General features: G+C 37.6%; 1 protein-coding gene across 1 annotated transcript in view; it reads left to right on the plus strand.

Moving 5' to 3' along the window:
- The window catches only part of PPP3CA (protein phosphatase 3 catalytic subunit alpha), a 189,831-nt gene that overhangs the window by 75,536 nt on the left and 91,589 nt on the right, over window positions 1–22,706 (plus strand). Inside the window, exon 2 of the mRNA XM_042812207.1 lies at window positions 8,036–8,236. Within this exon, the coding sequence (XP_042668141.1) occupies window positions 8,036–8,236 (201 nt within the window). The remainder of the gene's footprint in view (window positions 1–8,035; window positions 8,237–22,706) is intronic.

Raw genomic sequence — 22,706 nt, forward strand, 5'->3', positions numbered from 1 at the left:
CTGTATGTTTTGGTCCTAATTGGAAATGTTTCCTGTTAAACTTAATTTTTCCTTTCTCTTTTATTTTGTAGTTGTTTTTTATCCATAAACTGAGGACAGGAGGGAAAACTAAATGTCAAAAAAATATTCGTGTAAGATTTTGAACATAGGGAAAGGAAATATTTTTGTAATATTTTACAGGATTGTGTGTTGCTTTGTGCTCAGTAAAACTGTTAGGTTTTGTTTTGTTTTGTTTTTTCCAGTAGGTGGACAAAATGCGCTTTGGGAATGCTGTTACTACATAACTGCATAGCCTACAATTTCATATTTCAAACAAACCCAAACTTCTTGGAATTATGAGGTTTTTCTTCAAGGCAGCTGTTTTCAAGTGTATCTCTTTCCCTTCCCCCTTTCCAACCTGCACTTTCCCTTAAGCTCTTGGGGTATTCTGTGTGACATCTATACACCTCTAGATGTTTGTCTGTTCAAGTTTTCATATGACTTTTTTCAGGATTTTTTAAATTGCTCATTAATAACAACCAGGGAGGCAAGATTAGAGAGAGACTGGAACTGTTACAAACAAAATCTAAAAAAATCCTTGAACTAACAGTAATCCAAATTTATGTTTGCTACTGGTATCAGAAGTGTTCAGAGCAGTTGGGATGGATACATGTCAAACAATTTACCAGACTAACATCAGACAACTGAGACAGTCTTGTGTATATCCTGGTCTTTGTGCATTTCACTACTCTTAAGTTGAGCTCAGAGTAAGAGTGTGTTCTTGCTCTCACCTTTTTAAAGAATTTCTATGCTCATACTCTTCTGTAGGACATTAAGGTTTCCTGTGGCGAATATTAAGTATATTCAATCCAGTATTGATGGCTGGTGTTCTTTTTGTTTTTGTTTTGTCTCTTTAATGGTATTTCATTGTAGTGACATCAGTTGGAATATCTTCTTACAGTTGTTCTTTTCAAATATAATTTACTCTGAGTTTCTAAGTGCGTTGGTTATGTTGGCTATATTGTTTTAAATAGTTGAAGCCAAGATTTGCTAGGTACTTGGCTTATTGTTAGGGACTGTACATTCTGGAGGAGGCTGATCACTTGTTGAAGGGACCAAACCAATTCTTGAAATGGTGGGGAAGAGTAGTGCTGCAGCCTTTAATTCTCTTTGCCTGATAGTTCAAAGAATAGGCAAATTTGATGGAAAGGCTGTTAAGAATTCAGATTTGAAGGCACTATTCTTTGGGTTCCAAGTTAATGGACACTTATGGTCCTTATTGAAATGCTTGTCCAAACTGAGGCACCATCAATGCAAGATAACAAAACAGCTCTGGTTCTAAGTACAGTCTCTGCTCTGAAGCTGCTGGGATGCAGGTTTCTCTTGTGAAGTAGCACAGTATAGGGGGAGAATTAATCATTCTTTTGCAACTTTAATGCTCAAATCCTGCAAATGTGTTCTAGGTAGAAGATTGTCTTCCATGTGTATTGCGGAAATTTACCACATCAGAGCTGCTTATGGTATGCTTGGACATTCGCTTTTAGGCAGGGCATTTCTAGTGAGGGGTGAGGAGGTCATGTGTGCTTGCCAGAGGGGCTTGCATTGCCTGTTAGCATGGCCAGTAGTTCACTTTCACCCAGCTCTCGACATGCCACATGGCTTTCTGGCCTCTGAGATTGCACACAGCTTCTTACTGCAGGAGAATGAGTTGCTGAAGTGGTAGATGTGAAGTAATGGTTGATGTTTCATTCAGATTTCAGTTATCTGTAGGTTAAAAAGTGCAGTTATTCTAAGTGAAAATGGTAATTTTACAAGCTTTCAGGAAAGTAGGTAGAATGAGGGCATGACTTGTCTTTTTAATTAGCTTGACACTTTGGGCACCTTAGTGTAGGGAAATACCTTGGCAGTAGATTGAGGACCCACTGGCTTGACATAGCCCTTTCTTTTACAAGCACCTTCCCAGCACAGTGTCTGTGCACAGCTGGGTGAGCTGCTCTGGGACACTTCTGTTGTTGCTGTTGTGTATTTCTCGTTGGGAGTGAAGTGTCCAAAGATGCTGAAAATTGTGAGTTAACTCCTCAGAGGTGAAATATTTGAAGAAGTCTCAGCCACTTCTTTCTTCTCTCTTTTTTTTTTTTTTCTTTTTTTTTTTCTTTTCTCCTTATTCTGGCGTGCAGATACAAAGAAATGCTGCTAGCATGATTCATCAGTCTGTTTTGTGAAGCAACTGCCTTTCCAGCCTCTAGTACCTTTTGATAATGATGTCGGCAACTGAAATTGGATAGCCACTTGAACAGCAATTGAACAGCTTCCTATTGATAATAATTAATTTTGGGCTGCAGGTATTATTACCTCTTCTCAGGTGGTTTGGTTTCCATGCTGCCAACTGAGACAGCTGTTTCACACATCTGCCAAAGAGCTCTTCTCTTTTTATTTTACTTGTATGTTTGCTAAAAGTGACCTTGGTTGGGCAATGAGCTTTTCAGTTTCCTAACTTGACACACAAGTGCTGTTTCTCTAAGGTGACTTCGTGTACCAGCATCTTCTTCATGATGGAATGTTTCTTGGTATTTTATTGACTAGCTGACCCCTGCTAACAGTCACCTTTCTGCAAAGTAGCATGCCTTGTCTGGGAGATGTATTTGATTACATCTTCAAACAAATACATCTGTGCTGAGCTCTTCCAACTTTGCTGGAAGTACTGCTTAGTCCTGGAAAGATTTATTCTAAATTTCAGTAGATAATTGGTAAACCTCATCATTTATTTTATACTGTAGATGTATTTTTCAGCTGTGAGTTTCTGTTATTCTTATTATATCAGCACTTAGTTAATTCTGTCAAATTGTTTTAATGAAAATCTGATAAATGGATCTAGTAAAATAAATAAATAAATAGGCTTCAAGTATATAATGTATTGAAATAATGCACTAAAGTGCATTTTTATTGGAGAGAGGTTGCTATTTCTAATGATGTATCAGAGTCACTAATAGCTTCCAGGTAGGGTTCGCATCAAGTGTGCCTATCCTTAATGAAGCTAGCAAATGAAAAATGAAACCTGAGAGTTCTAGTTAGGGAGCAGCAGAATATGAATACTGCTTTTTGTTTCACTGAGAAAATTATGGTTTTGAGTTGAGTTTTGCACTGTCATACAAATACTTGGATTTTTTTTTTTAACCAGTTAGTGATATATTTTACTCTCCATAATTGAAGTGGACAACCCAAGAACTTGCATATGCTATGAATGCAATGGTACACATTTTTATACTGTAAAGAAATTGTGTTTTCTAAATAACTTGTTCTCCTCTTTATTACTCTTAAAACCTTTGAAATACCCGCTAAGAAAATGTGCAGGTTAAGAAAATATCAAAGGTTCCACTGGGTTTGAGTGGCAAATCTGTTGCCAGATAACTAGATAACTTGTATGTGGAGATAAAAACATCATCTAAATGCTGCCTGAGGAAATCTGTGGAAAAGGCTATTTGTCATGTGACAGTTGTGTTCTCTTGCTGTATGTGTCAGTGTTAAAACAGATTTTGGCAGTGCTATTCCCCATCTCCCTGCTTTGGTGAGCTCTGTGCTGCCAGGAGGCTTCACCCTGTTCCTCTCAGCAGTGATCAGTGACAGTGACTCATTTTCTAGTTCCTATCTGTTGCCTGAAGTAAGTTGTGTTCTTGGAGGAAAAAAAAATCATGATTCTCTCCCTTTGGTTCATAGTAACCTTATAAACTAGAAGTTCATAGGCAACTATATAGGAATAAAGTCAATCAGAAATGCAACTTTTTAACCTGATGTTAATATTTAAACATTTTGGTCTTTGTCTGCTTCTTTATCTAATGGTCTGCGTGACCATGAGCTGACTGGTATGGATGTTGTTATTGTTCACCAAGAATACCCAAGAATGTGCCCTGCGTTGAACAGAGATGTGAAATGAGGGTAGACTTGCAAAGTCAGCCTGCGAAAGGTGTTTAGGTAGCTATTCCAAATGGTACTGTCTTTTGAGAAAGCAATTTTGTTGGGATATCTGAGATGGCAGGGGAAAATGTTATGCATCCTGAGTCCAAAGACTGTGACTAAGTAGGAGGGGGGAATTAAGCTGGAATATTGTTTTCTGCTGCAGAGATCTTTTTTTCTACGTGTGGAGGAAGTATTGACTTGTTTAAGAACCTGTGCTCTCACCACTGTTGCAGTGCCAATGTTTCTTGAGGTACAAACTGTAAATTGCCATCAAACAAATGCAATGCACTGTAGCGTAGTGATGATGGTAGTTACTGGTGTGTTTCATTTACTGATGAAGAGGAAAACATTGACTCATTTTCTTTAGAGAAATATGCCATGATCTAGGCATAGTTACGTATAGGCATGCAGCGTTAGTTATGTGAAGTTACAAGGCAAGTGTTGCAGAGGGGAGATTAAATGCAAGGAACTTGAATACTGATGGGATGGGTAGCCTCCTCAGAGGGTATTAATGCAGTGTACAGCTTGGTTTGTAAATGAATAATATATAAACAAAATAATGCTTTCTTTGCCACATGCTTGTATTTTATTTATGTGTGCACACATGTTCAGACTAATTAAGCATAGCTTGTTATGGTTTATTTATTTGTTCTGGAGAGGTTGCTTAATATTTGAGTGCAGTGGTAACGAGGTCTGACCTTTTGGTGGCTGTGTTAGCAGTGAAGTGGGTTCTGCAGGAATCTGAAGAACACCAATGTAGCAGGTTGCACTTATTCTCCATTTGCTGGAACGTGCTCAAAAGGCCTGAATGCACAAGGAAAAAAAAATAAATTAAAAGCACTGAGAATCTAAATGCTATCTTCTAGTATTTCCAGATTCAGGAAGATGCTACTGGCAGGGTGCGATAAAGGGTTAAAAGTCTTTGTTGCATGGCTTTTTGCTGTAGCCTGTTTTATTACTGCACCCTGATGACAGCATCTCACAAGAAGATTTTTCTTTCCAAATGCCAATACCAGGAAATAAATGGTGTGCCTTTAAAAGGCCTTAAATGACTACAAAAAGAAGTGGTGACCTGGCTATAAGTGGTACAGAGTTGTGGGTGGCCTGCATGGCTTCCTTGGGTAGTGTTCTTGTGGGATTTGTCACTGAACTTCTTCAACACACACTCGTGGTGTGCATGCACATGTTACAGTCCATCCTGTTTCTGTGTCCAAGGTTCTGCCCCGGTGGGAATGCAGACTCCCACCCTTGGTTGCAGCAGCGTGGTGAGGGGCTGGATGCTGCAGCCCTCCCTCGTGCCTCCCCTCTGGCTCTGCCTCCAGACCTCCCTCCTGCTCGCACAGAGCCTGTGGCATTGCTGTTCCTTGTCTCCACAGAATCCTAATGTTTAGAAGAGAATTATACAGGCCCCAGAATATTTTGCTTCACAAAATTTAAAAAATGCAGGTCATTTTTAAAAGGACAGGGGAATAAAGTTGGAATATTGTTTTCTGTTTTTACCTATTTGCTATTTTTTCGTTTGCTTCTCCCCACTGTGGATGCTGTGGACACGGATGCTGTCTGATTATGCCCTCAGTTTTATTTCTGATAAAAACAATAGCACTAGGAGAGAAGTAGTTGTGTTACATGTGCTAACAAGCAGGTATGGAGAAATGAATAGGTGCCCATGTATTTGTAGAGTAATGTTGCTATCTAAAGCAGAGGAAACTAAATGTTTGTTATATTTATAAAAAGGCTTCTGATTTCTTGTGGCATTTGTTGATTCCAGCAATGAATTTCCCCATGAACACGGCCATTTCTTATGTTGGTCTGTGCAAGCACTCTGCATGTGTATATACAAAATTAATATTCTCATAATGGAAGATGCAATTTGTGCTCTATTCAGTTGCTCATGTTTGTGCTAATTAATCATTAATCATCTGCTATTGGAACAGTATCTTTTTTTCTCTAATTAGCCTCTGGTACATGTTTCTGAAATCTGCCTGCAGAGCTCTTCCAGTGCTGCAGCATGTGCCATATTTTTCTGTTAATCAGAAGGAACATCTCAGAGCTGTTTTTGTTTGTGTGCTTGCTTGCTGTTTGTTTTGCTCTCCGTCTTTATAAATGCAAAAATCTTCTCCTGGCATATGTTCCTGTATGGCAGTTACCTGTAAGAAGCGCTGTGCTGCAGAGGTTTTCATACCACAGTACTTGAGGGGAAGAAGAGAGGCTGCTTTCATCACAAAGCAATGCAATCTCATGCTGGTATTTCTTCTTGCCACATGGACTGGAGATATGTAACAGCTTTTCCCTCTCCTTTCCAAACTTAGGAAGGGGGAAGGATCTTTTTATGTGTTTATACAGGCACGTGGAACTGCTGAGTTCTCTCCCTCACCTTCCTCTTCCTTGCAGTGTTTTTTTTAATCTGGTGTTGTATAAGGAGTTGTTCATAGCTCGTGTATGCAGTTGTTTGTTCTTGAGGAATTGAAGCCTGCTGTGGATCTACTGCAAAGATCCACAAAGCATTTAACCCACTGATTTCTGTGAGCCTCACGGGCTTGGCTTAACCACAGCAACTGCAAAGAGCAAAACAAGGCTTTGGTCTTCAGTTAACCACTTGTCACAGAAGTATTGGTCAAAGCATAAGCTGATTAAAAGTGGTTTGGGTGTTCTTGTGGATTGAGTGAGAAAACTGTAACAGATCTGCATAAGAACTTTCTGAATCCCAGGCATTGCATTTTAACTTCCTTGTGGCTGTAGCTGTCTCTGTGCCCCAGAATCCAGGTGGAGTCAGAGACTTGACAGGCTTTCACCTCCTCCTCCATTTTGTTCCACTTCTCAGGCTCCATTTTCAATGCATTCATAGACATGTACCCGTTAGTCTGCACCAGAGTGTTCAATGAATATAATGATGGAGTTATGGCAGGGAAAAAAAAAAGTTGAATCAAGGAAATGAGAGCATTTTCTGGAGATATTAATGTTTAAATTATCTGTGTCAAACAGCTACACAAAATGCAATTGTTTATTATCTGCTCTGTTACTTCTGGTAGTGCAGGTAAAGAGTTTTTGGATTGAGCTTCCAAAGATACGTGCAATTTATGGGCTGCTTCCAAAGTGAATAGATCATGAAACGTAAAACAAATTGGAACCAGCAGGCATATTGATCTGCTGTGCTGAGTTTTGCTTTTCATACTGTACCAGAGCTCACAGTGAGGCACTCAGCAGGGAACCAGGGGCCAGGTTGTGCAGAGAATGCGGCAGTCTCCTTTCCCTGCTCCAGGCTCCCCTATAATAACCCCCTGCAGCTGGGCACAGCTTGGTACAATTACCCTGCAGCTGTCCAGGCAGGCCATGCCTGATGTGGCTCTGATGGAACAGCAAGGAAAGGAGGTTAAGCTGGGATAATGCTCCTCATCCTTGCAGCAGCAACTCCATCCTTCTTCGCTCCGACCCTTTTTGGGAGAGAGGATGCCTGAGCATCTGAAGGTTGTTGCAAGCCTGAGGCTTGATGTGAGAGCAGTACATGGGTTGCTGGTCCATGGCACATCACCAGTTTATTAATTTGTGTTAAACTCCATTCTGAAGAAGTATGGTTGGCTTCACACTCAGGAATGCCTTGGTGGTGGTTGAATGTATTGAATGTGATAGGAAGAAAACATCTTCCACCATCACCCAAATCATTAGAGAGATCTGTCTTGGAGTTCAGCATTTTAATTGGAGTGTATCTATGCATGTCCATACATGTAAATTAAATATTGCACTGCTTTTTGTATTTTATATAAATGCTTTGCAGTGCTGCTACAGCATTCTCTGCTCTACTCCCTTTTTTCCCTGATATTCCCATATGTTTTTTGGTTTGTTCACACGTCTGCCTGTAATCTTGGCCTAAATCCTCCTGTCAATTTGTTAATAAATATGAAATAGCTGTTCTTATGTGCTTGGATAACTTAGCTTCAGTGATGTCTTCATTTAAGGACAACTTAAGCTCCGAGTTATAAGAGGCAATAGGAAATTCATGCTAATATGGTTTGGCAGTGGGGATGACTTTGAAATGTGTGATGATCTATAACAGAGGCTTTATTTACTTTAAAATCTGATCAGATTTTTTTTCTTCTCCATACAGCTGTCCCGTTTCCTCCAAGTCACCGGCTCACAGCTAAGGAAGTGTTTGATAATGATGGCAAGCCACGTGTGGATATCTTAAAGGCACACCTTATGAAAGAAGGGAGACTGGAAGAAAGCGTGGCATTGAGAATAATAACAGAGGGAGCTTCAATTCTTCGTCAAGAAAAAAATTTGCTGGACATAGATGCACCAGTCACAGGTTAGTACTGATTTACAGTGGAGGTGTTGTTGGAGGATGGTTGTTGGAATGGGACATGTTAAGTAATACGTAGTGTGTGTGGCTTCCTAAGCTTGAAATTCATTCATTCTCTCTATATGAGAAGATTAGAAGTATTTGAAAAATGTATTTTTCACCTGGCCTTTTTCACCAGGAATTACATCTGTCATTTTATAGGTGTCTTTTACTTTGGTAGCACTATTCAGACATGGTTTGACTCTGAGAGAACAATGGTGTTAGGGTGAAGGGAAATTCCAGTTAAAGATTGAGAGAAATGAGTACAGCAAAAAAGGGGAAAAAAATAAGCACAATCCTCGTCTCTGTTGTCTGGGACTGCAGTCAGAGTTCTGCTGATTGCAGAACCCATTGTGCCCTTGGCTATCAGATACTACCACCCACACATTAATCTTCAGGAAATGCCTTCTATTTTGAATTTCCGTCTCTGTCTCCTGCCTCAACTACTTTCTGTATTATGAATGCATTTCTTGCTCTAATACACCTCCTCCCCTGTTTTGTTGCTGTTATCAGAAATGAACGCATTTTTGGCAAGTGATCTGTGGCATAGAAAGTCAGTTAGCTGAGGGGAAAAAGATAACTAATTCTACTGAGCTTAAGCTATGAAACCAAACCATTAAACTTGGTTTAAGAAGGCGAGTCCTCTTGTAACTTTTGTTCCAGGGAGCCCTGACAAAAAAATCCAAACAATAGTATATTCTATCCTTCCTAGCCTGGAAGAGTTACCAGTCTTTGTTATCAGCACTGATAACGTGAACAATAAACTGTGTCGGAATAGCAAAGCCTTCATTTTTAGGATAGCTCTGAAATGAAAGTGCATAATGTCTAGACTAAACTGGTACACAAGCTAAAGCCTATAACTTTTAAAATTACATCCAAATAAGGGATTTTAAGATGACCTGGGGAGGTAACAAGTATCATCTCTTATGTGATAATTAGCTTGTCACGGTGCCTTACTACCCTGATGGAGAAGATGTCAATCATGTTGCAGCTCAAGGCAAAATAAAAGAAACAGGATGAATGAATTAAAGAATCCGCTGAGTATATTGCGAATAGTGTTCTGCAGATATTTTCTTTGAAGGGATAATACAGGTTGTTCAACTTGATAAATGGAAGAAGTTGTGGGGATACAGTACCATTAGAATCATGGAATTGTTAGGGTTGGAAAAGGCCACTAAGATTATCAAGTCCAACCATCAACCCATCATCACCATGCCCACTAAATCGTGTCCCTAAGTGACATACCTACCCTTTTCTTGAAATCCTCCAGGGATGATGACACTACCACTTCTCTGGGCAGCTTGTTCCATTACCTCATTGCTCTTCTGAGAATAAATTGTTCCTAATATCCAATCTGAACCTTCACTGGTGCAATGTAAAGCTATTACCTCTCAATGCATAACTGAGTGACAGTCATGGAGAAATTTTTCCTTCCCGTTGGACTTTTTAACCTACTTTAAGGCAAAAACTGTATGAGGATAGGTGTCTGCCATGTCCTGACTGATTTCCTAAGTCTGCATTTAATGTTCTCTGTTGTTGAATTTATTTTATTTCTTAAATGCTTCTGAAGGTGTCTGAATTGTTTGGAGTTGTATTTGAGCAATTAATCTCCAGAAGGTTACCCCATTGTATATCACTGCTATAATTTAAGTCTTTAATTCTTTTTTTTTTTCAGTTGAGCCTACGTCTTGCTTTGTTCTTGCTTTTAAAATTATTCTCCTGCAGTGCTTGTGATACTGCAATATTCTTTGGGGTAGCTGATAGGTATTGTCTTTTAAACTAGTGTGGGAAGATTGGACTCCTCATGCTTTTTAGTGGAGTAGCTGAGAGGTGCTGATGTTCTGTATGAAGTAACGTGAAAGCTGGAGTTATGAAGGTAATCATAAAAAAAAAAAAAAAAAAAAAAAAAAAGATAACAAAATTGTGAAGGGTGGTTGGAAAAGGTTGTGAGATTCATTGTGAACCTGACAATTAGTTTTGTGTGAGTAGCATGACACAGGTGACTGGAAGAAGGGACAATCAGTTGAACAGTGATTTGGTAGATTTTCAAGTTATACAGACAATTCAGGAATAATTATGGAATGGAGGACAGCTCTTTTCAAACATTACAGAAAAATAAACACAATCACTGAATAGTGGAGAGGAAAATAAATGTTGTATGTGTCAAAGCAGTCTTGTTGAAGAATGGCAGACATTAATCATTAACATAGGAATGTCTGTGGGAGGAGTTGCTTTAATCTTTTAGAAACCTTGTAGCTGGTTATTGAGATGGCGATCATCAAAAAAGTTAGAGTAACTGTTCAAGTATGATAATTGTATATTGGTAAAATTAGGTGTTTGTTTTAAAAAAAATATGAACATATTTCTTTTTTTAGCCATGTGCATCCCTCATTTTTTAACTTCTTTTTTGTTTATTTTGAGGGGTGAAATATTTGCCTTCAGATGAAAAAAATAAATCAGAATTCTGTTTATAAGCAGTAACATGAAATAAAATGGATATGTAGAAAACTCTGATTTGAGGGAGAAGACACCTGGTTCTGGAAGGAGATTTAATGTAGAATGCATAATTATTACTTTTTATTTTTATAAAACTTATTCTGGATCTGTGGTTAGCTGGAAGATTCAGTATGATTGTCATTTTGAGTTTTGATTTTGAATTTGGTAAAGCTATATAACTTTTCAAATGCTTTTGATTATTTCATTGGAAACCTTAGCTGAAGCTCATTTAGTTTGCTGTGTGTGTATGTAGGTTACAGTGCTGATTTACAACAAAGGCAAAATGTCCTACTGTTGTTACTCAGGGCTCTTTGCTAGGTATGAGTCTGATCAGAGCCTGAACTATGAAGAGTCCGTGCTATAAGAGACCTCTTGTACCTGGGAAGTGTTTGGGCAACTTTGTCTTGGCTGGTGAACGTGAATTCAGAAGAATGGAGAGAATAGCCGTGTCAGCCTTCATCCATAAGAAACTGAGCAGGGAGCAGAGGGACGAGGATGCTGCCACCCTCCATGGCTCAGCTGTTTCTGGATTCATGTACTTGATGTTCTCTTTGAGGCATATGTTTTTCATCTTAAGCTCATGGATTTAATGAGCTTGATCTAGCGCTACACTACATCTGTTCAGTGTTCAGATGAAAGATATTTGAATTGCAGCCTTAGAATTTCTAATCCCATTTTGTGTACTTAGTGATATAATGACACCATGGAGAAACTGGCTCATTTTTAATAGTTGGTTGTTTTTTTCCAAAAGACTAAGGAAATGCATCTTTGAACCTCTCTGATGGCAATATTTACTAAAGTCACACTCCAAAGAACAGCTGGGATTGCCAGACTTAGGATTGCCTGATTAGTTTTATATGGCCTTATTATATAGATTCATCATTCCATAGAGTGGCTCTGGGCAAGTGACTTAACCAAGCCTTTGCAGGACAATTAATTACATGCTTGTTTTAATGGAGCCTCACTTGCAGATCCAAAATCTACTGAATGCTCTCAACTGCATACTAAGCATGTGTTCCTTTGAGTTTGGTGCACAGGTAACATTCTTTGTACATGGGTGTATATATATATAGTATACTTCTATATATTATCTATAGGACACTAATGTCTTTGGATTTTGAATGTGTTCAGTGAGAAAAAACAAATGCAGGTAAAGCCTTTGATGGGAATATTGCTTTGCATGTCTGCCGGAATGTAAAACTGATGCTTTGGCTTAAGCACACTGTGAAGACAATAAATGTCTTTTGAAGTGAGGAGATACTGTTATGTTGAGTGGTGTTGAAAGGTGTGAGCAAGCTGACCATGGTGTTTTCAGACAAAGATTTATTAAAGTTTTGTAATTAAAGCATCTTTTGTGCAAGTTAAGAGAGTGCAACTTGAAAGTTTCTCCCTGCTTGACTGCGGTTCATTCAAGTTGCTGCATGGAAAAAGCAGTAAGTAGCTGTATGATTAAGAAATGTATAGCATAATTTGTATACAGGAGAGGCTGCACTTGAAACCCTAATTCAGTCACATCCTAAATATGGAGCTCTTTATTTTTGCAAACGTGTATTATTCACTTCAATTACTAGTTGTATGATTTGTTGATCTGAATGGGCCCCTCTTCGCAGGTCCTTTTCAGAGCAACCAGCCCACTTTTGGAACATAATATGTTGTTGTTTTCCTACATCTGCAAAAATCTGAAGCTACAAAAGGTTAAACAGTGTCATTAATCTGGAGGGAATGAAATAAAATAGAATATGAAGGCCCCACTGCAGAATTTAATTTCCACAGGAAAATCACTGATGACAGCAGCCAGTTTCTACCTTTGAAGCTGGATCAAATTTTGAAATTGACCCAGTTTTGAGCATAGCACTTGAAGACCTTCCAAGCTTAACGTTTTTGTAAATTGAATTTATACTTTGTAATTGAGTAAGTCATTTGGGAAAGCAGACCTAGAACTTAGTGATATGTTTCTCTATTACTGTGCATCTTTACTTCTACCTCTTTGGTTATGTTTCTTGAGGATATTGTTTTCATTCAGTATCTGTAAAACTAATATCATTAATACATCTGTGCATTACCTATTGCATCTGTGCATGTGTGATTGCACAAATGAATAATCTTGGAAGGCATGTTAGGGTTTTTAAGGTAAGTCTATTTTTCCCATTGCTATCTATTTTAAAAGTAATGATTATGTGCTATTTTCTCCTGTAACACATAGCATCTCTCCTTTTGTGTACTTAATGTGCAGTCCTCCTGGTTAGTCTGCCCATTGTAACTAACAAAAGTTTCCTGTAGTGAACTAAGAACATGCAAATCTCAGTCATGTGCTTCTTTATAAACCTGTGTGTTTTTGCATATGGTACTTAGCTGTATCACATGCACATTACACAGGCAACTGCCCCTGTACAGGTATTCTCAGTTCTGTTTGTGGAAGCCATCAGCAGGAGTAGCAGTGACAGCAGTTTCTGACGTGGTGAAAGTATGCAGGCCCTGTGTAGGCATGGGGTATGGTATATCATCTGTCACTTTTTCAATCAGAAGTAAATGGAAAATAGTTAAAACAAACATATACACTTGTTCTAAGCTTTCGTGTCCTTTGTTGAGAATTCCCTTGCAATGTGCTATCCTGTGTGAAGTGCTTTCTGAATTGATAGGTGCATACAGCTTGGTATGTGATGAGAATTGAGCATCATGCAAAGACAGAATAAAAGTTTATTGTTGCAGTGTATAATTTTTTTATAAAAAGAAACAAAAATTGTCCTAGTCTCCAAAAGTCCTGTTCTTTGACCATATTGTTCCCTCTACTGGCCCTAGTGCATTGTAGTGAGGATGCAGAGTTTTTTCCATTTGAACCCTAAGTTAATGAGTGTGCGAGAAGTTGCAGGAATCTTGAGAGTAGCCCATGTGGGAACAATCAGAGCAGTTCTGGTGGTCTTCAGAAACCTTTGGTGCAGTGTAGTTCCATAAAAAGTATAAAGGGAAAGTCCTTTCCTGCCAGCATGTGTCTGTCAGGTCTTTGAAACTTCTGGATACTTCCTGGGGACATTGTTCCATGGAATGGTGGAACCTCCTGGGCATGAACCTTTTCTCGTGTTCTGTGTACGTTTGTTTTTCGCCTTTATTTTTTCGTTTGGAAGCATCAAGTAACATTGGCAAGTACAAATTCTGCACAAATGAGAACTTTGTAAGCATCAAAAGCTTCTAGCTAAAGTGATCAATGCTAAGGCAAGGTAATAAAAGTATTTTTATGCCCACAATAAAGTAAAAAGGTAATAATGTTTAAAATTACATCAAACTGTAGCACACATCTAAATGACTTGATGGAATTGAAGAGTAAAACTAAAACCTTTTTTTTTCTTTTCCACTTTTGTAGTGTTTTGGGATAGAATTTCAGTATGGAAAGTAAACAAGATTGCTTATTAGGGGTTTACAAGTAATGTAAAGTCTATCTATATTAACACATCATCAAAGTATGTCTGAAATCAACATTTCTGTGGAATCACTTCTAGTTAAAACTTCTGTATTTCACAGTTCAGTAATTTAATTAATACTCTAAACTTAATGTACCAAAATTACTGTTGAGGAAACTATTCAATTTCTAGGACACTAAGTAGAAGATTCACTTGTCTTGAAAAAAGTATTTACATGATCATATACTAAGGCTGCATCTCAGGTAGCTGAGTGTCTTCAGACTCCAAGCCTAAGTACTTCAATGCTAGTCTGAAGTCTGGCTGCCTGCTGCTTCTGAGGTAAGTGTCGAATCACAAGAATTCTTATTTTCTAATCCTTCCCATAATAAATTAATTAAAACTATCTTTAAATAATATCTTTAAGGTTATTCTGTAAATATGTGATGGCATCTACACTCAGAACAGGATTGTGAGGTATCATATGATGCTCTTTTTCTGTATCTCAGCCAAATACTGTTATGAGCCACTTCAGCTGCTTTAAATATATTGCTAGTCATTCTGAAAACATGCTAACATTTTGTTCATTCTAGCATTAAAATGCGTATGATTTTCAAATGTTCCTTGTATAACTGCAGCAGTTTCTGTGTTATACAAATGTGCATTTTGTCTGGGCACCAGTAAAACACAAGAACCTGACACACTGCAGAAAATTATTCTTCCTTCCGGAATGAATCACCTGCAGGTAATTCTCCTTCATCACAAAAAAAAATTGACTTTGGCTACAGGGAGGTAAATGTTTGTTTGAAACAAACTTTTACTTGTTTCTGCCTCAAATATCAACTCTAGATCTTGTCTGCATAAATACAGCATTTGAGCAGTACGGTTAGTCACACAAGGTGGAAGAGGAAAGAATCAACAGCACCATTTACTCTTGCATCCTTCTTAAAAGCAGGTGATAGTCCATGGCTTTTACATGGCAACTGTGTTTTTTGACTCAACGCATTAGACTCTAAGGTGACATATTTCCCATCATTTTTAAAGTGGGTTTTCTCAATGTATGTGAGTGCTGTTTCCTATTGTAACAGCACATTTCTTTTTACATATCACTGTTGAAAGTGTTATTAAAATGCAAAGAATCTGCATATTAAACACCCGTTAAAAATAATTTGATGTGAACATACTGTTGAACAGATAAAGTGAACTTGATTAAAGTCTTTAATTGGTTTGTTGATTAAAACTGACACCGCTTCAGCTATTTTGCATGCTTTATTGAGAACTCATAATAAGTCAGACTAGCACCTTAAAAACCTGAGACTTCTCAAGCAAGGTGAAGATGTAGGGCTGTATGTATTGCAGTTTTTTTGATCTATTTCTTCACTGAAATGCATCTGCCTGTCAGTTCCAGATATGGATTGAAATATGCCTCCTTACATCCTTGGTAGAACAAAGCGACTGTGTCTTGTAGCTTAATTGAGCTGCTTCACTTATTAGCATCTGACATTTTGGCAGAGCTGATGTTTTCTAGTAGCAGATGCCTAAATCTATCGTTAATGCCAAGTGGATACAACTAACTCACTTATTCTTATAAATAATTCATGTATTAGTTAACTTGCTGTGATGCAAAAATCAGTCAAATAATTCGGAGTGAAATCATAGAAGCATAGGTACCCTTCAGGTATAAGAGTTGATGCTATGAAATAGAGAATCGAATCTGTATTGGGCTTCAAGTCAGCAGGGAAGTTGCATTAGTTACAAAATAACCAGCAGCAAAAAATACAAAAGCAATTGTTTGCTACTACCTAACTCTTTAGTGCTTTGTTCTGACTGTATGGGTTTTTTTTTTTGGGGGGGGTGGGGGTGGGGGGGGGCCATGCAGGGAGAGGGGGGCAGGGGGATACTTCTGGATACTTCTTTATCCTACAAATACAAGTGGCACAATACAGCATGTTTTTCTTTTGCGACTATTTCAAGAGGACATGGAATATCATAGCAGTGGTATTTATATTTGCTTACCAAAGATATTTTTTTTTTTTTTTAAACTTGCAAATCAAGTTTTATATTTGCTTTGCAATCGTCTGATAGGTGAAACTACTCAAATTGGATCTTGGTATTTTGATAGCATTGCTATTTGAGTTATTTTTCAGAAACAAGTGTCATTGTTTGCACAGTGTGATACTTATTAGAAATATAGAGATCCTTTGTTCTTGCTTTTTTTTGTGTTCTCTTAGCTTTACCTAGTTATCTCTCTGATTTTGGCCTTGGGTTAAATTTAAATCAATCTTAGCTTGTAGTTTATATTGGAAGGAGATGTGGGAATCCAGTGGGATCACAGCTGAAATCACAGCCACCTACATACCTTCCTCCCCCAGTCTGGATGAAGGAGCTGCTGATACAAGAAAGACAGAAGGAGGTAGAAGGAAGGAAATTCCAACACACATTTGTCTTTCAGTCCTTTGCCCCCAGCAAAGCAAAAATCTAGCAGTCATGCGTGAGCTGGAGCTCCCCATTTGTGTGAGTTAGTAATAATAGGGATAAGGATTTTTATGTAAGTGGGGGGAAGAGGTATTAATTCTGTGATATTGATGCCATACCTGCAACAAATCTGGAGCATCCAGAATACAGAAACCAAGCTGGAAACAGTTATGAGAGAGAAGAAAAGAGTTTGGAGGAGTGTGAGGGGGTGGATTAATAGCAGAACAGGCAAATAGCATTGTGTGTGTTAGCTGACCATTGCCATTTAGAGACTATTCTGATGAGATAAACCTCCAGGTTTATGCAATCTATGAATTTGTGTACAAATGTGTGCCCCATTACTTAGAGTGTGATAGCACATTTGGAACTACCACTGACGGCATCTTGCCTTCATCTGTGCTTGCTGTTTGTACATCTAACCTTTCACCAAAACCTGATTTTGAAGCACTGGCAAACGCAAAGGAGATAACCAGCAGGTTCTTTCTTAAGAGAGATCATAAACATTACCTGTCATCACTTCAAGCATAACTCAGAGAGAATTTCAAGTTGGAAATTATGACTATAGAAATACATTTCACTGGGGAAGTTTCTTCTTCATGCCTTTTGATGTATTTTCATAAGCATTCTAATTATTCCAAAAAATACTACCAGAGTTGAGATAGCTTTCCATATTTAGTTTTCTGTAGTGTACTAGGTTGAAACATTTACAGAATAATTTCCAAGCATATATAATATTCTCTGTGAAGATTTTGCTTTTTAAATGGAAGATCTGCTATAGTTGAAAACATTTTAATTAGTGTAAAAGAATCTAGTACTTCTAAATTGTCTTTAATCTCTGCAAAATCCACGCTCTTTAAATAAATGCACCAATTGTGAAGACACCTTGTGCTGAATAGAAGCATACTTTCAATCTACACTTGATATCATAGAATATTGGTGTTACTTGCAGGATAGTAGCAATAGTGTATGAGACTTGTACTGGTGGTGTGTTGAGCCGTAAAATTATCTCCTGACTGAGTCATTATGTGCTTTTAAGAGCATCAATTCATTAAAAAGAGAATGAGTTTCAAATTGATCTTTGGTGCTGTCTCCAGAAGACATTTTGGATTGTGCTTCTCACTTTTCTGAAGATTAGGCATCCAAATCAAGTTGAACTTAATATCTTTATTCCATTTGGGATGCTAACTACCAAAAAAATATTCTTCATAAGTGGGGAGGATCTTGATTCTGATCCTAAAGCAAAGACATTCTATTTCTCATTGTCTTTCTTTGTTGCAAAAATAATACCTTGAACTCTGCAGTTCTGTTGAACCTCGTGGAATACTTGTTCTAAGTGTTATGACTTTCTGTGAGTTTTTTGATCTAGCTTGCGTAGTTGTCCTCAAAAGAGGCAACCCAAGGCAACAGTGGCAGTGAAGTAAGCTCTACTTAAAAGTCTGTGACTAAAAATGAAAATGTTCTTCTGATGCTCAGCACAAGGAAAAGCACAGCAGAGAATCCTTCTGGCTCTCTAGATGTATCAGCATCATTACTTTCAAAGGTTACTTCTGAAAGATAACAATACTTGATAGCCACTTTTACTCTTCCTCTGGTGCTCCAAATGTACCTCCACAAGAAGTTCTTAGTGGAGAATGCTACAAAATTATTGTTTCAGTCTATACATGCAGTCTGAGATCTGGGAGTCAGTATGGATGGAAGGCATTGCTGGTGGTCACAGAAGTCTGTCCTGTGATTTCATCCTTTGGCAAAGTGGCAATGCAGAAACACTTCTGCTTGCTTTCTGCTTGGCTTACTTTTTGTCACATTCAATGGTCAGGTTTGTCTAGGAGAATGAATTATGAAAGCTAATCTTGCTTCTTTTTTCCACTTCATTTCCTTTTTTTTTTTATTTTTTATTTTTTTTATCAGGTTTATGAGAGAAAATGTTAGCCTCACTGCAGGTAGAATTAAAGAGAGATTTCAGAGCTGCTTGTGAAATTAGCCTACATACTTAATTTTAAGGTATAATTTTTTTTCCCCCAAAAAATTGGGGGGAAAAAAAAAAAAAAAGAAAAAAGCCTGGTTGAAAGGGTAAGAAACTACAAGAACCTCATTTTCTTTTGGTTCTAAACAAATAAGAAAATATATATTGCTGTTAAACATTAGAGCATTAAGTTGTTAGCCATTTAACTAAAATTTTACCTGAAATGGGATTAGCATGATAAACTACTGTTGAAGTGAGACTAGGCTGCTCTTCAATTAGAGCTAATGCAATCATTAGCAATTTGAAGGTTGTTTGTATGTGATACTTCTTATTTTAATGATGGATTGCAGAGATTAAAAAGAGGCTTGTAGTCTACTATACTCATAGAATTGTTTTTTGTGTGTGTGTGTTACATTTATTAAGCTAATTGCTGCTGGAAAAGGAGTTACTAATGAAGTGGAAAAAATTGCTAACTGCATATAGAGATTACCTAGGACCAAAAATGCCTCTAAACATAAAGGGACAGACTCAAATGTTATTAAATCCTTTGTAAATCAGTACTTCCTCTGTGGAAATGCAGTGTCATCAACCTAGATTTTATGGTAAAATTAAAGAAGCGCCAAAGACCTGTGGAGAGAAGTCACCAACAGAAGATGATATAGAGTGTTTATAGGACTCACAAATTCTTTTTATGGGGACAGATCCATCCTCAGCAAATTGATAATTTTAGCAGTACAAAATGACTTCCTTTTCACTGCCACTAGTTGACATGTGCAAAAGTACCTTTGTTTTTTGTGATAAACAAGCTTGAGGCTCTAGAATACAACGATTATATGAAATGCACAAATCCTTTGAAGATATGAACTGTTTTAAAGTGCAGCTGAGGGAAGATGCCATTTGTTGGAATGCTTTTTTGCATGTCTGGCTGTTTCCTGTTGCATCACCATGTATGTTCTTCAGGGTGAAAGAGATTGAGAACAACCATTATGGTAAAGCCAGAGCACAAAGGTTTCCAGCTGTTGCTGGGATTGTAGAACATGAAACTCCACAAGTGTGAGATTATGAACATGAGAAATCAATGCAAGTCAGTCTTGTATTTTAAAGTGTGATTTTCTTTTTCAAATTACTCATTTGGGAGACGTTTTCAGTTATCTTATAGTAGAAGACAGGAACAAGTTGGATTTATGTTGGACGTGATGAAAATCTGCCACTTCTGCCTTGATGCATTTTTTATGGCAGAAGGACATTTGTTTGAATTTCAAAAGCTGAAATTTGATCTTTTGACATTAGTTGATCAAATTTCATTTCCTGAGCATGCTCTAAAACCTCAAGGGCTATGTTTTTCAAAATCTATGAGAGCATGAGGCATGTGAATATAGCAATGTAAATAGGAGTCTTTCCTTGTTGTTACGTAAAGCCTTTTTCTCTGAGAAATGGTTTTGTGACCTAATATTAATTGAATGGGTATTAAAATGTCATGGCAGTATCACTTAATCACTGTGCTGTTGAAGTTTAATTACCAACTTAAGGTAGTTCAAACAAAATCAAAACATGATCAAAAGACATCCATCTTCTGTCTTGCTTGCGGCTTCTTTTGCTCTCATTTCTTCCCAGGCATCACTGAAATTCTCCAAACTAAAGCTTTATTTTCAGTGTGGGATTTCATTCAGTAATGAAGGTAATGTTTTTGTTATGTTCATTGTACGTAAGCCCATTGCTTCAGATTACAGAATAATTTAGGTGGGCAGGTACCTTTGGAAATTGCCAGTGTAACCCTTTGTTCAAAGCAGAGCCTGCTTCAAAGTTAGATCAGGCTTAAATTCTGCTGCTTTGTTTCTCAGTTATTCTGCATTCTCCCAACTTTCACGCATTCCTTATTATGTATGAATGCCATGTTGCTGAACAGACGTCCTTCTTTTCTCACTGTATAATGAGGGAAGGAGGTTAACTCCTCACAAAAGTAATTTTATTCTTAAGGATCAGGATTGCCCCATTTTATCAATTATCCACATTGTCTGTTTGACTCTAAGAACCCCAGTGACTCGTTCTGGGCCCAGACCATTTCACACTAAGCCTATGAAACATTTCTTTGATTCTGCAGACAAGAAGGAGAACCATATGTAATTTACTTTGTTGGTTGGTTGTTTTTTTGTTGTTTTTTTTTTTTTTTTCTCCTCCTTGTCCTTGTGACTTTATTCTTGAAAACTTGGGCTTTGTAAGACTGATTTTTCAAAGCACTGGGTATTCTTTCACTTCTGAAGACCAAGTTATTTCCCATGCCCTTCCTGGGGCAGGCAATGCTAACATTTGAGCCATTGTTAACAGCTGTTACTCTTCAGCGCCTGACTGATTATTATTCACCTTTGAGGTTACAGAAGAGAGGGGAGGATGATATTCAGAAAGGATATTTTGAGTGCCTGTAGCTGTCTTGACTATGCCTTTGTTGACCAGCTCTCTTGTCTACCTGCCTTTGGACTTAGGACTTTAAAGAAAAGAGTAGTAACAAAGAGGATTCACGTGATGGGTTGTGGCTGAAACCTTGGCCGCAGTGATAGATAACAGTTAAAATATGAGTTCTGTGTCCTCAAGAATAGTTAGGCATGGAATCTGACTTGCAAAAATCTGACTTGTACCTTTTTCAAGTTTCAAAATTATGGACTACGTGTCACTGAACCTTTGGAAGTTAAGTGTTTGGTTCAAGACCTATTAGCATCGTGGGATATTGGATTGCAAAAAAAAAAAAGGATCTCCCTGAAGTTTGCATGTGTGGGAAAAGTCTGGAGAAAAATATTTTTGTAAGAAATATATTATTCCAGTTGGAAGAAACAAGTCTGTATTGATGAGAAGTTTGTGGAAAATGTGGGTGCTAATGTTAGAATTTTTCATTTCGTGTCTGTTCTGCTCCGTTTTTTTATTTTATTTATGGTGAACTGGCATCCTTTTTCCAGCAAATAGGTATCTAATGCATGTAATATGCTATATGTTATCTCAAAGCACAGTTGTTATAAATGATTAATGTACTGTGTGGATGCCATGTCAGTTGTGAGGCTCTAGTGTATTTACATGCACATAGGGAATCGTATGATTAACCACATTAAACTCAATAACACACAGCCTCCCCATTGTTCCTTGTTATGAGTGTAATTAGATGCTGAGAGAACTATAGCAGGAAATAGGAACAGTTTCCTCCTGCCACCCCTCAAACAAGTTTTCGGTTCCAATTAAAATAAATTACATTTTCAACCAGAAGAGATTACTCTCATGATATCTGTGTCATTTAGAAATAGACACAGAAGCCTTGGTGTAAAGGTGAATATTAGAGGGACAAAGTAGGGGAGAAAAATTTAGAAATCATAACTAACAGGAATTCCAAAGCTGGTTCTTCATATTACTCAGTTACTCTCCAGCAAGAAATTTCTACTAGGGGTTGAGTAACGGGGGCTAAAAAGCCTTTCTGTGAGATTTCTGGATACTTCTTTTGTTAAACCATGTGATGTGCTTTGATGTGTTGACTGAAGAGTAAAGTTTTATAGATTAGTGTATCTTAAGGTAAAAACAAAAAATACCTTTATCTTGTGACACCACAGAAGGAATAAGTAATATATGACGTTTTGTGCCCCAAGCCTTACTATTTGATTCATCAGATGTTCCAAGATTGCATTGTTTCCTTCACTACTTGAGCAATAGGAGTTGTTGAACAAAGAGAATGAAAGAAAACCCTTCATTATGATGCAGCTAGATAGAGGAATATTTTATTATCAATTTTTTTTTTTTTTTTTTTTTTTTTTTTGGCTGAAACATCACATTTCATATCAGAAAGATAATGTTAGTTTTCGTAAGTATCAATAAGAAATGAAAGGAAAAAATGAAAATCACATGAAAGGGGAGAGGCATTGTCTGTAGGCTACAGTGAAGTTTAAGATATTCATATTCTTAATTAATAAAGTATGGAAGGAAAAACAGCTATGTAGTTAATAATATTGGCCAGTGTAAGTGGTTTTATTCCTCTTCCTGAGGATGTACAGATGGGTAAGGCAGTGTGAGAAGGAAGATTCATAATTGGAAGGTTCATAATTCTTGATTGTCATCATACAGTTCCCGTGACTTTTAA

This window comes from Centrocercus urophasianus, unplaced genomic scaffold, assembly GCF_019232065.1.
Source record: "Centrocercus urophasianus isolate 14NV4802_14NV808 unplaced genomic scaffold, USGS_Curo_1.0 seq_13, whole genome shotgun sequence".
Taxonomy (NCBI): Eukaryota; Metazoa; Chordata; class Aves; order Galliformes; family Phasianidae; genus Centrocercus; species Centrocercus urophasianus.